Raw genomic sequence first — 14059 nt, forward strand, 5'->3', positions numbered from 1 at the left:
GTCACAAGGCAGTTTGGAGGACAGTAGGGTTACACCAGTTGCAGTTTTTTTTTTTTTTTTTTTTTTTTTTACCAATCACAGATTTTTAGTAAACCTGACATGCTGGTAGCGATTTGTCTTTTGTTTGTTTGTTCGAAAAGTTGCTAAACATTGCGACAAAGTTGGTAACCTGGCATCAGTGAGGTAACTATTGTTAGCAGCGCATGCAGACATGACCCTCTCTCATGGCAGAGCAAAAGGGTACAGTGGCTTATTCTCAGATCTTTGCGGTGGTATATACAACTTGTCTACTCATCCTTGCTCAAACTTAAAGTCTTACTTTCACGTGTCTAAAATAAGGCCTTAAATTTGTATATTTACGTTGCCCTTAAATTTATTATTCACAGGTCTTAAGCAGGATTATTTGATGTAGTATTTATCTTGGGGTACTTATTTGTCAAGCAAAAGTCTGAGTTGCACGCAAACACCTTCATTGTCTTCTGTCACTTGAGGCTACTGGCTGCTAATATACCCTTGTTAGCTAGCTAGCTTTTTTCCTCAAATACATAAGTGAACATTTATCAGCAGTTGGCTGGCTGACTTCTGCTGCCAACCTGTCTAAGACTATAAACCTGGCATTATCAGGTTAAGGCTGTAGAGAGCATGCAGCATGATGAGAACAAAGCCAGGATCACAGTTGCTGCTATGCTTAATTGTAATGCAGCAAATTCCCCCAACCTATTTATAGATTTTTTTTGTGTCTTAAAGTTCATTCAAGGTGGCATTAAAACATCTTAAATTAGGCTTGCTGATGCCCTGTAGATAAGATTGGCGGATAAGATCTGTTTCTCATTTAAATGTTAACCGCTTTCAAAAACATTAATAACATTGTGGACGATGTTATTAGTGCAGCCTTACCCCCACTGTCATGTTTTTCAGGACGTCAGTGAATCCTTAAATTCACATCTAAAACAAATGCCTTAAAATGTCTTAATTATCAGACTTTTTATTTATTTTTATTTATTTTTCTTTCTCACTGTTTATTCAATGTCACATGCTGTTTTTATTTTAATTATGTAAAGCACTTTGAAATGCCTTGCTGCTGAAATGTGCTATACGAATAACATTTGATTCATTGATTGATTGATAAAGCCTTAAATATGCTGATCATAGGTCTTAAATTCGGTCACGGCAGGGATATTGTATGTTCTATGCATTTATTTGTTTATTTTTTCTCACCGGACTTTTCTGTCAGGCAAAAGGTTGAGTCGCACTCAGACATCTCTGTAGCAGCTGCGGCTCACTGCTAACATTTTTGCTAGCTAGCTTGCCAGCTTTTCATTCACAATGGCCTCGGAAAGGTCTCAAAAAGTTTTACATTTGAGTTGGTGACCAGGATTCAAACCCAGCACCACAAATCAGAATCCACATGATGACTGATTAAAAACTTTAACCTTGCATTCGATGTGGAGCCACTACTTAATTCCTCTGGCTCGGTGTGTTGCCTGGATAACGGCGTTCCTCCAGAGCCTCTTCAGCATCTCCGTCCCGGCTAAAAGCAGTCTTGTTGCCGGTCCTGCTGGGTATTATTACTGCAAGCGTCCAATCCAGAAACACCGTTTATTAATGTCTCGCCAGGATCCGTGGCCATGCCAGCACGTCATGTCACCGCAGCAGCACATGATCAGTAAAAACATGTTTCCACACCCCTGATCACTGTCACGCTGACACCCGTGGCAGATATTTACAAACAAGGGAGAAAAGAAAAAAAACAACAACAAAAAACGCAGGAGTCTCTTTTTATTTTTTACTTTCTATCTCGAAGGAAGAGGACTGAGGAAGTGTACATGAGCAAAGCGGAAGGTCAGTTCTTAGTCCTTACCCGGCCAAGCCCGACAAACATCTGTGGAATGCTGCAGCTCCGCCGTCCGTTCCTCCTCAAACACCGTTTCATTCACCTCGGATCGACTTGAGCTTTACCCTTTGAAAGTTTGAATGAGAACTGTTGCTACTTTTACTGTCTTTACAGATTTCTGTTTTCAGAACACTGCGGCAGTTCTTTTGGAGTGTTTTTTTTTTCTTCTTTTTTCGTTGAACCACTTTCTTTCAAGCAGATACAGCAAAGGGAAACGAAGGCAGCATGTTGAATTCAGCACGTCTTTTTCAGCTGTTGATCATTTCCAATGTATTTTATTGGGATATCGCTGCAGAGGATTGCAGAGAAAACTTTTGCAACAAAAAGTGGGATGACGACCCTAACCTGGAGATTGGAAAAACACACACACATACACACACCTCCAATTTCTTCCAAAAGAGAAGTTAATAAAAGTGATATCCTACAGTAAAGTAGATGTGCTTTGCTAATATTTGCTGCTTCAACACATCAGATTGGTCTGAAGGCAAACATGAAAACGGACAGCAGAACACAATGGACCGTTTCTCACATGATTTTGGTTTTATGCAGATAGAAAGGTGCACCACTGCAGAGACCTGTTGTCAATTTGTCAGAAAGCAAAATATTTTAGCTACAGGAAAAGGAAGGGGGATCTAATTAGATCCAGTTGTTCAGTTATTGAGCTTATCAACCCTGGTTGTCTCCCTCGCTCCGGTCCTCCCTTTTGCCGCCGCACAGGGCGCCTCTGCTCTCTTGAATCTCGCTAGCAGAGCGTGCCATCTGAAGGCAAACGTGCCCACCAAGCTTTTCTTTGTCTTCGTGTTGTCGCCGGATCATCCCATTGTCTTCCCACCAAGCTACGAAACCGGCGTTTGCATTTGAGAGGTGACGGATGGGAGGAGAACAAGGGGAAGCGCCTCGGCTGATGATCAGAGCGAGCGAACGCCACGTGCGACGGGAAGGAGAGGAAGAGACGAGAGCAGATCAGAGAGCAGCCCCAGCCATTTGCCAGTTAACAGATGAAGAGCGGAGCAGAGAGAAGTGGGAGGAAAGGCAGTGACAGGGAAAAAAAAAAAGAAAGAAAATGATTAAACGATCTTGTGGCTGTTTTTTTATTCTCCTTTATCCTCCCTGTGAACATGACAGACGCAGAGAGATGCACACGAGAGTATGAAGAGAGTTCCCCGCAAAATCTGGTTAACGAACAAAATGTTCCGACAAGTTACTCAGGATCTCCTGTTCACGTTCTCCCCCCGCGAGCCGAAAACGTCCCACTTCCGACGCCAAAACAAGAGGCGTCCCGCCCTCGCCCGTGTCCGTCAGCTCACGCCGCTGACAGCTTGGGTTTTAATTGCAACCATTCGTACTCAATACACACCTTTAGGGTTTGGCCCTTTTTGTTTTATTATTTTTTTTCTTCTTTTTTTGAAGAGCAAGCAGTATCTCGCTGCAGGGAAGATGACATTCTGAAATCCCTGAGAACCTGAGCGCCGAAGCAGGAGCAACAAAGACTGTGTGCCTGGATAAGCACCCTCAAGGAATTCCCAAAGGAGAGGAGACCCTGAGGCGAAAAGCGTGAAGTTTTCACATCAAACGAGTAAAGTTCGGATTATAATTTGGACTTGGTGCAGAGGAGAAATCGTGCTTCTTTGCTAGAAATAATAATAAAAAAAAACATCACCATTGAAGGTTGTGAAACACTGGAAGTGGAACGAAATTAGGGGAGAATTACCTGAAAATCTGAGACGCACTGACAAACCAGCCAGAGGACAGAGTCAGCAGATAGAGTAACCGCAAATGTATTCAATGCAAGAGTAACACTTTCAACAAGTAAAAGTAAAAAGAGTGAAAAAGTATTTGAGACGGCTACTCTATTACTGAGTAAATGAGTAAATGTGTATTTAAATTTTTTATTTTAAAATTATGACATGAAACAGATCAACTATGAAGCTGTGTCTGAGTTCTGTCATTTTAAAGGGGGCAGTATCGTGTTATGTCACTCCCTCATCAAAATCATAACTGGAGTGTTGATTTGATTATTTCATGCATGTTTGAGAAATCCTTTAATCTCCCGTGGCAACCATTCAGCTGTGCAAACACCTGGGTCAATCTAGCGCCACCTTCGAGGCAGTTTCCAAGCTTTTGCCTCACAGAGCACTCATACCCCAGACCTCCACCACTCAGCTCCTTCAGACTAGCCAGAAGCGATTAGCAAACACCTTTTGGAACTGCACATCTGCTGAGTTTATTATACCGGCTGCCTCTCAGTGCAAAACCGGTTAAAAATGTTGTTAATGGGTTCACATAGAAGAGATGTTGTGTCCTGAGGGCGGAGTTTCAGAAAGAACAGGAGTTTTTAAAGAGACAGATGCAATTTAACTAACTTAAATTACAAAGTAATGAACAGCGATTTTATAACAAGTGAATTTAACATATTTACTTGATTGTGGTATGAAATGACACAATGTGCCTGGAAAATACATAAAATTGCCCCTTTAAAAGAAAAAAAAAGAATTACCACAAACAAATACAAAATAATGCAGTGGCAGAAGATGCATTCCTTTTCAATTTCTTTTTCAATATAAAACTTTATTTTACTTACACCATTTTTAATTTCATTAATGCATCAATCAAACAGATCACAGGTTAAAAAAAATCATGCTTTTGAAGGTAATGCTAATATTGGCACAACTTGTGCAAAGCTTTCCCTAACTCTTTCAGTTGAGGTGAATTTTGCTCCGAAAAAAAAAAAACAACAACTTCATAGCCATCAGGCGTTCCAGACCAGGCCAGTGGCCTAAACTTGAGGAACTTGTTGTGATCAAGTTCCCGTTGATTTCTTTGCATCAGCTGATTAAAACATAGATTATATGCATGCACTAGGAATGGGTAGTGTGAGGTTCTCACTGCGTGATGAGCATGAGAATAAATACCACAGTCTCACCACAACGCCGTATTAGCACTGACATTCAAAATGAAGACAACGCGTTACAGGGTCCGACTGCCTTTATCAATAACAGAAAATCAGGAGCGTCTGGTGGTGCGGAGGTACAGCGGGCCCCTTGTACACAGACGCTTTTTGCCGCCCGAGGTTAGATTGCAGACCTTTTGACCTTTGCATGTCTTCCTCCCTTCTCTTTCTGCCCACTTCCTGTCTGAATATTGCAAAATGAAGGTCACTAGTTTCACAAAAGCCTCAAAAAAAAAAAAATCAATAATACAGCCTGTAGCTCTGAAGACCTTCCATAACTTTGGCTGAAGAAAAATTGACAAAGAACCAACTAATGTTTTTAAGTGTGGAAATAACAAATTAAAGTTTTACAAGTTTTCAGTTAGTTGTTGGGGTAATTGCACTGAATTTCCACAAAGGTAATATCTTTTAGGTTTGTTTTTCTCATCATGTGTTGGAAACTGTGCCTTTTTATTAACTTTCTTTTTTCTTAATATTCCACAGATATGAACTTCTCATTGAAAACGAAAAATCTTTTTTTTGCAGTTTTAATCTTTTTCTTAAAATAATAATAATTGTCATATAGTAGATCTTTATAAGTGCAAGTTTTATTTAGCTAAGCTGAGGTCAAATGTGTCTCTTTGGATTGCAAAGGTTGCAGATCCCTGACATGGACAAATTTCTAGATAAGCAGCTGAAATTAGCTAGCTATTTAGTCAGACTGCTGGTTTACAGCATAAAGCAGCTTGATATTTTTTTCATTTTTTTTTTTCATACCTAAAACATGTTTGCCTTCTATTTAGGAGGTAGAGTAATAGGTTGATTTGGTTTGTTCATTGAAAGTATTACAATATGTAAGGATTAGAGTATCTTAAATACATGTTGTTATTATGGAAAACCGATGGCTCAGATTTAATACACACACATAGATGAGTATATTTGTTGTCTTTTCATGGCATTTTGCAACTTAAGGGAACCACGGCCTGCATCGAAACAGTGTGTGGTGAAGCTCTGCTGCCCCTTGTGGTGTAAGGATGTCATTAGAGGATTTTCAACTGTAGGGGTTGATGTGAGGTAAACATTTTTCAACTTGTTAAAAAACTTTTTACTTACTGTGCATCTCCATTTAGGCTCCCTTAGGCTGGGGCTGACGTTTTTCAGAAAGCATCACAGTGTTAGAGCTTTAAGGTGTTAAAGTGAAAATCTGTGTAATTAGGGACTAGTCAAAGGCTTCAGCCTAAGAAAGATCATGAATGATCTTATCAGTTTGCCATAAATGCACATACGCTCTCTCTCACTCACTCTGTTTTTTTATTATTACAATGCACCCATGTTAACACACTCACCCTATGTTGACACTTTTAATACAATAACCGACAAATATTGCTTTTCAAACTGTCTTTTGCAATATTAATATCAAGGATGAAATATTTGTGATATATTGTGCAGTCCTGGTTTATATGCGCAATAGTTCACACATTTCACACCCATAGCTGTTAAATCACTCATCAATCAGTGTTGTGGTTTCCCAAAAAAATCCACGCCTGACCCGGTTGTCGGGTGCGCGTGTGTGTGATCAGTGTTGCTCAGCAGTGGCACACACTTACTTGGCAGCTGCTTGTTGTGCCAGTGTGTGGGTTCCTCACATGCTGTGGTGTGTGAGCTTTTTTTTTTTTTTTTCTGTGCGAGCCCAGCAGCAAGCAGCAGCACACTCCGGGTGTTTGCTGAATGCGTGTTTGTGTGTTTGTGAAGAGGGAAAGCGGAGACAGTGAGGAGCTGCGTCAGGTGCTGCTGTTGCTGCCGCGTTAAGTTGGCCGGCACAGATTGGGGCACCTGTTGACATTTGAACCCCCACCCCCAACAAAACACACACACAGACACATACACACTCTTCTCTCTTATAAGCCCCGCTACGAACTTAGTAAAACACAAGTATCATGCAGCTCAGGCAGGCTGGCTTTTTAGGATTATCTGAAGAAAAGAAAAAAAACAGAAAACACTTGAACAGTTTAAGTCAATAAACTGTTACATAACATTCAGATATTTTAAGTCATTTTCTCAGAGACGAACCAGAGAATATTTAAAACACCCCAGTCAGTGTACGTGTGCGGGTGTGTGTGTGTGTGTGTGTGGTAATCTCCTAAGGTTAAAATCTGCACTATTGCGTTTGTAAAGAAGCTGATTCCAATCTGGTATGATGGCGTGTGTGTCGGCTGTACTTCTGCCTGCTGAGCCACAGATGGCAGCCGTCTCTCCCTGCTCACAGTGCAGATGTACGCATGTATGCGTGTGTGTGTGTGTGTGTGTGTGTGCGCGCGCGCGCGCACGATTGTGAATGTGTAGTGTCAGGTTTTCTTTGCACGTGAGCAGAGGATGCTGTGTGTTTTTGTTGATGTGTGCAGAATACACGGACACATTTTAACTCCCTCTGCACACTTTCTCACCAATCTCAAGGCCATCTATCCCCCCGCCCTTTTTCCTCCGCTAATATGGATAAGCCGCATTTCTTGTTTGATTTAGTTAACCTTTATTTAAACTTGTGTGAGTTGATTGAAAAGAAACTCTCATTTTTAGTAACAACCTGTTCAGAAAACACTAAAAACATCAGAAAACAGAAGAATGTCTTGGTATTTCTACCCTGTCTGTCTCGCCCCAACACCTCCACCCTTCACCCCACCTGGGCACACACTGGAGTCAAAGTAGTGTAATTTACCACTTACACATCATGACACACCTAGCAAACAAAAAGGCTTCTTTGCTCTTTGCGCCAGCATGTGCCCAGATTCCCCAGGTGTCTTTACACAGCCTCACCTGGCAGCATACCAGCGTTTCTGTCCTCTGTTTGTCTAGCTCTCTGTTCTCCTGCAGGCGGCTGCTTGGAGAAGCTGTTTGTTCCTGCTTCTCTCACCTGTGCCCTGCTTTTAGTCTGCTTCGCGTATACTCGGCTGTTAAACTCAATAAAATTCAGTCAAATTAACTCTTTTTTTTTTTTTTTTTTTTTTTTTTTTTACTCCTAATTCTAGACAAGAGTTTAGACAAAATGTTGACTTGTCCTCACTTTCTCTGGCATCCAGTTTTCTCAAGGGCAAAAACCAACAAACACTAAATGAGTGTAAAGGTCTTTTTTGGGTTTTTCTTTTTAATAGTTTTGTTAAAACTTGTTTTTTGTTTCTTAATTTAACAAGTGGCTCTTGAAAATGAGAACCTGTTGCTCATTAAAATGAGCAACAGGAATAAATACAAAAATAAAAAATAGCTCTAAAAGATCTTTCATTTACCACATCATAAAAATACTTATCCGTGAGATTTTATTTCTGATTCCAAGTTTAGCTCACACAAGGTGTCCTTCACCGTTTCACTTTACCCGTTTCAAATCGCAGCATTCTGCTAAGGAATGCACAGTGGCAGCCAACACTTCTGCTCTGTGTGTGTTGTGTTTGTACCCAAAATAAAGGAACTTTCACCCCAATAATACCCATCAGTAATGCTAACCCGTTGTGTACAGAGTCTTGCATAAGTATTCATACCCCCCCCTGCACCTTTTTACATTTTCAGAAACTAATAAATTTATTTCAGAGAATATTAAAATCTAACATCTTGGCGCATAACTGCAACGGATGGGAAACGATCGCTGCAGGATATCAGGAAATATACCTATATGTTGCTACCTTAACTAGGATTAACCTACATTTTTCATTGTAATCCCTTTCTTTGGTATTATCCAATATCCCCACAACAAGCAGCATAACTTTGGAAAGCAAAGCAGGTAAAAATAAAAACGTTCCCATGTTCAAGTTTATCGCTCTTCTTCTTCTCGTCCCTCACCTCGCCGCTGAGCTGCAGGTAATTATCACCGCTAAGCCATCTAAATGTACTGTTTAATCAAAATCCCCTTTTCTCCTTCGAAAAGGCACCGCACTGTATTTGTGAGCTGAACCTTGCAAGTATCTTCAGCGCTGCACGTCGCGTATGACAAGCCAGCCTCCACAGCACAGAACTTGTCAGCATATGCGTGTAATAATTACAGTGCGAACGCGAAGAAGAATGGCTGCACTGATGTCGAGCACTGTTCTGACACCCTGGCTGGCAAATTACACCAATCCTCTGCACTCTCATTAGCAAAGAGCACAGCGAGGCACCGAGCATTTAGATAGCTTCTCGTCTGTACCTGTCAGTGAATGTTGCTTTCGGCGCTCTAACCGGCAAACACGACCGCTGGAAAGTTATGACACTTACTCCCATGCTCTTTCTGATGACTGTTTGTTGCCTGAGTACTTCTGCTGCAATGCAGGAACTTTGCATTGAGATGGTTGCATTTAGAATGCAGGACATTTAAGTTAAGAATCGACACTGATTTAAGGCCTGCAGAAGAGGCCTTAAGTCTCTTCTTCACAACCAGATTTCTACATGATTTGTTGGGCTTTTCTGTGATTCCTTAACACGAAGTGGTTCGTCATTATCAGACGGAAGAAAAAAAAATGCACGTCTTCCTTTCAGCAGGGTCAATGCATGTTTGTTTCAAAATGTTATGCTTTTCCAGACTAAATTTTCTAGATTTTTTTTTCTTTTTTTTTTAGATCATTTTTTTATGATTTGATGGTTTTTAAGGACCACAAGTCCAACTTTGTTTGATTTTAAATTTGTCTAAAGAGAAAACTAAGAAATGGCCCTTTTTTGGTCACCCGAGCCCTGTTTAGTTCGCTTTAATCAAACTCCAGTTCGTGTTCTTAGGCATCATAATTTGGGAATAATACTGTGCGAGGCTTAGCGTGGTGGGGGAGCAAGTCGAGCCTGGTGGCCCGCCAGGTTTAAATACACCAGGGGAAACCCTCCATCCCCAAGCTAAGCGAGTCTACCAGACTCTGGTGGGAAAATACCTTAAACGTAAGGTGGATGGAGCACTGATGTTCAACCCTGTAGACTGTTGTGGAAGCTAAAGCTAACTGACACATGTGGACTGTCCCCCCCCCCCMCCCAACCTGATAGGTGTCATTATGTCATAGAACCAATCCGTCCTTCCTCCTCTACGCCTCCCACCCTCTCTGTTCCCGCTCCTCATCTTTAATCCTCTGCAGAGTAGGTGTGTCAGATCACCAGCGTTGGGGAAGGGGGGGGTAAAAGACTCATATTTGCTTAACCAAATCCACAGGGAGGCAACCCTCCTTTATCTACTTCCAAATTCACTGCATCCACTCTTATTCAGTCATTTGTCACTTGCACTGTCTCCCCTCTCTCTCTCTCTCTCTCTCTCTCTCTCTCTCTCTCTGTCTTTCTTTGTCTCTGTCTCTCTCTCTGTCTGTGTCTCTCTCCCTCCTCATTTTATGTGTGTTTGCTCGGGTGTGTGCCGGCAGAGAGAGGAAAGCCCACAGACAATGCTCAGCATTTTACCCTGCTGCTCTCCTTCCTCGCTGCTTGTCCTGGCTTTCCCTCAGCGGTTTATCTTTTTCTTTTTCTTTTTTTTTCTTTTGCCTTGCTGCTGAGGTCAGACTGGCACAGGCAGGCGTTGTTGGAAGCAGAGAAGATCGTGTGTGTGTGTGTGTGTGTGTGTGTGTGTGTGTGTGTGTGTGTGTGTGTGTGTGTGTGTGTGTGTGTGTGTGTGTAAGGTAGTGTTTTGTTGCTGAGCTTATTGGCTAGAATGCCAGGGTTAGTCAGGGCTTGCCCCTTTGTTTTACACACAGCGCCACACAGTAAGCAGGCAGAGACACACTCGCTCCCAGCAGTGCTCATAAATACCTGTGAAGCATTGCTGTATTGACTCCCGCAATAGACCACTGCACAACTCGGGAAATGTCAAAGTCACAACCATGCACACCATTTACTGAAAGGATTACCGCTAAACACATCAGATTCATGGAGTACCAAAGCTGTTTGGGAAGGCATGGAACACTGCAGAAACACAAAATCTTACAAGTTTTTTTTTTTTTTTGTTTCTAGTGCAAATGTCTTGGTGCACTACAAATAGGACAAGACTAACTTACAAGTTGCTTTTAAGCAAGATATATCAGCTTGTTTTAAGCCTTTAATTCCTTAGTATTGATGAAAAAGCACTAGTTCCAGTGGCGGATTATTTCACCTCTAACATGGGGAAAATGTTTTGTTATTAGTGAAATAATGTGGTACTTTTTCACCAATATTAAGGAGCTCTTTACAAAGTAACCAAGCAGTGAGTGAGTCAGTTCAGGGGGTTCCCAAACGTTTCCACTCCGTGGGCCCCCAGAGAGCCTTGACTGGCCGGGGCCCCCCAGCCCACAGACGATGCTAATATGCAAACATATCAACTTTTAGACTGTCCCTTCTCACTTTTATTCAATATTTAATAATTATTACATTTTGTTTGGCATAAATGCATAAAAAACTTGCATTTTGTTTTTGCTAAGCTAGGTACTTTGAGGAGAAAAGCAGATGAGATCGTATGAAAATAAATAAATAAATTGGATAACAGTTTTAGATTTTTTTATGTTTTGTACATTTCTTTCCTCCTAAGCTGCCCTGGCGGCCCTCATTCTGAACAACACAGATAGTTGATGCCACTCACCTTGCTTAGTGGAGAGGTTGAGCGATGAAACTATTGATATTGATCCACAATATATATATAAAATTGATTTGTCTTCCAGCCCAAAGTTACAGTATTTTTTTTCTGTTTTTGCCTCCGTTCCCTCACAGTGAGCACTTGTCCTGCGCTTTCACCTTCTTTCTGCACGGCGAGAGCAACGTGTGTACCAGCGTGGAGATCAACCAGCACCAGCCCATCTACCACCTCACAGAGGAGCACCTAGCTCTGGCCCAGCAGGCGTCCAGCCCATTTCAAGGTCGGTCTTCTTTTTTTATTTGTTGTTGTTGTGGATTTACTTTTAAAACACCGGTACTGCATTTCCTCTTCAAGTGTTTGCAAAAAAAAAAAAAAAAAAATCTGTAATAAGTAACTGGGTGAACACTGTGGTTTTCTTGCTCATGTTACTTTAATTTGACTCTTAAAGCGGAGCAGTGTAGCATGAAGGCTAGACGCACCGGTTTGCTGCAGATGAGACAAACTTTTACTGGTTGAGTCTGGAATCTTGCACATAGCAGGTCTCGTTTCTGCGAGGAAAGCATGTGTTGTTTTTAATTTAATGCATCAACACTGCTTAGGAATTTCCCCCGTTTCAATATATAGAGGCCAGCCGAAGGCGTTGGTCAGATGAGACTAACCACAGTATCCAGTGGAAACGAAACATTTTCCTGGTCTTATCCAGACCTCTGCACCGACACACCAAGTCGTCTGAGGAGAAGCTTTTCATTGAACGGCACTCATTTAAATAAAAAGGAAAACATTAGGCTTTAGTTTAGCATGAATCTCATCATGTGTTTACTTGATACATAATGATTTGATCACTTAACCTCTGGAAGAAGGCTGCATATATTCAGCACTCGGTAATCTATTCTCTTCTAAAAATTAGTAATGTGTAAAATGTTTCATTCTATTTTTGGAGATGCACCAATCAGGCTTTGCTTTGATTGCTGATTTCTGTTTATTTCCATAAGTCTGATGTGTTGATTACAATTCTCACAAGTTGCATTTCCATTGACCGTATTATTGTGCAAATTGGAATTGTGAAAGTAAATTGGCTAAATGGAAACACTTTTAATTTTGAAAAAAACTCATGTTTTTTTTTTTATAAAACGTTTTTGCGCTTGGATGCGTTTGTTTTTCGGTCGTATTTAAATTTGTTTATTTCGCATCAGATGACTTGTGGTCAAAAACACGATGTGATTGGAAACGCAGCAATTGCGAAATTATTTTTGATATATCGACAAAGTTTTGCGCAGATTAGTAATGGAAATGCACCCTAATGCAGTCAAAGAATTGGTACACATTTGTTTTTAGGATGAATTCTTAAATGAAAAGAGTTCAGCACAGCATTTTCACACAGCACAAACGGTCAGCTACTTTTTAACTCAACAGACCTTGGCACACAGTCATTAAACTTGTCTAAATGCAGCGAGGATTTTATAAGAAAATTCTGGTTCTTGTTGCTGAGATTAAACCAAAAACATTCTCTAAACCAACACAATACGAAAGATGTACAGCTTTCTTTTATCAAGGAAAATATCTGAAACAGTTTTCAGGATACGTAATAAACTTTAATTAATTGTTTTCTTCTACTTTGTTTTTTGAAAATAATGTGTATTTAAATCACAAAAATTAAACACAATAAAATGATTTAGCATTTTTAATTGGAAGCAAATATGATGCTTTTAACTTTTTTCGCCCGCAGTCTAAAACGCTTGGACTCCACTGCTCTAAGGCTAGCTTGAATGAAAAGGGAGGGGAAAATGTGATCCAGGTTCTTTAATAGAGGCAGTGTTCAATGAATAAACTGGCTCATTTATTCTCCAGAGCGTATGATCATTTAACATATTTAAGTTCACTCAAACAGAAGGCATCAAAGTACATTCTGTTGGTTGATGCATTTATGAGCCAAGAATTGTAGGTGTTTTTAGTTTTAAGCATTTGGTGATCAGGAAAATAAGAAAATCTATCGTTTTTTTTTTTTTTTTCCCCCCAGTATTTTACCAACTGATCACAGCCGATGAAGCAAAAAAATAATAATTGGCCAATTTTCATCTCTGATCGATTGAGCTATTTCTTTGTATTTTAAATATTTTTCTTACTGGAGTAATTGTATTTAATTTCCACACCAGAATCACACTAAATTTCCCAATCATTTTTATTTAGATCCATTTTTCTTATTAGGCTGTAAACTGTGTGCAAATATCCCATGTAAGAAAATGTAGCCTTCTAGAAAAAAAGTATCTTTTAGAAAAAAAAATGTATCTTTTATTTTAAAACCTAAAAATAGAGCTGAAATGTTTACTCTTTAAAAAATTACAACAGATGTTCTGCAGTAGATATCTCTCAAAAATTATTAAATGTCTTTTCCCAAAATAAACTGTTGTAAAATATAAATTCTCATTCAAATTTGTGGCTCTAAACCTGTTTTATTCAGCTCTACTGAGGGCAAAAAAATGTCTCTTTGGACTGTTAAGGTCACAGACTCCTGTCTTGTTATGATGTGCTGAAAACAGTGGTGTCTCTAGTTAGACCAGCTCCTTTCAAAGCCCAAAATGACTAAAAATATCAAGAAGGAAAGGCTCACGTTAAATGCACTTTATTGGAACGAAAAATATTACCATGGCTGCGTTAGCCGTCTTGGCTGCTGTTGCTGAAGATAATGCACATATAATCTTCTGTCAGG

General features: G+C 40.3%; 1 protein-coding gene across 1 annotated transcript in view; it reads left to right on the top strand.

The window, feature by feature from the left end:
• The window catches only part of med13a (mediator complex subunit 13a), a 94072-nt gene that overhangs the window by 41201 nt on the left and 38812 nt on the right, over window positions 1–14059 (top strand). Inside the window, exon 4 of the mRNA XM_008428196.2 lies at window positions 11487–11632. Within this exon, the coding sequence (XP_008426418.1) occupies window positions 11487–11632 (146 nt within the window). The remainder of the gene's footprint in view (window positions 1–11486; window positions 11633–14059) is intronic.

Source organism: Poecilia reticulata, linkage group LG14 (assembly GCF_000633615.1).
Source record: "Poecilia reticulata strain Guanapo linkage group LG14, Guppy_female_1.0+MT, whole genome shotgun sequence".
NCBI lineage: Eukaryota > Metazoa > Chordata > Actinopteri > Cyprinodontiformes > Poeciliidae > Poecilia > Poecilia reticulata.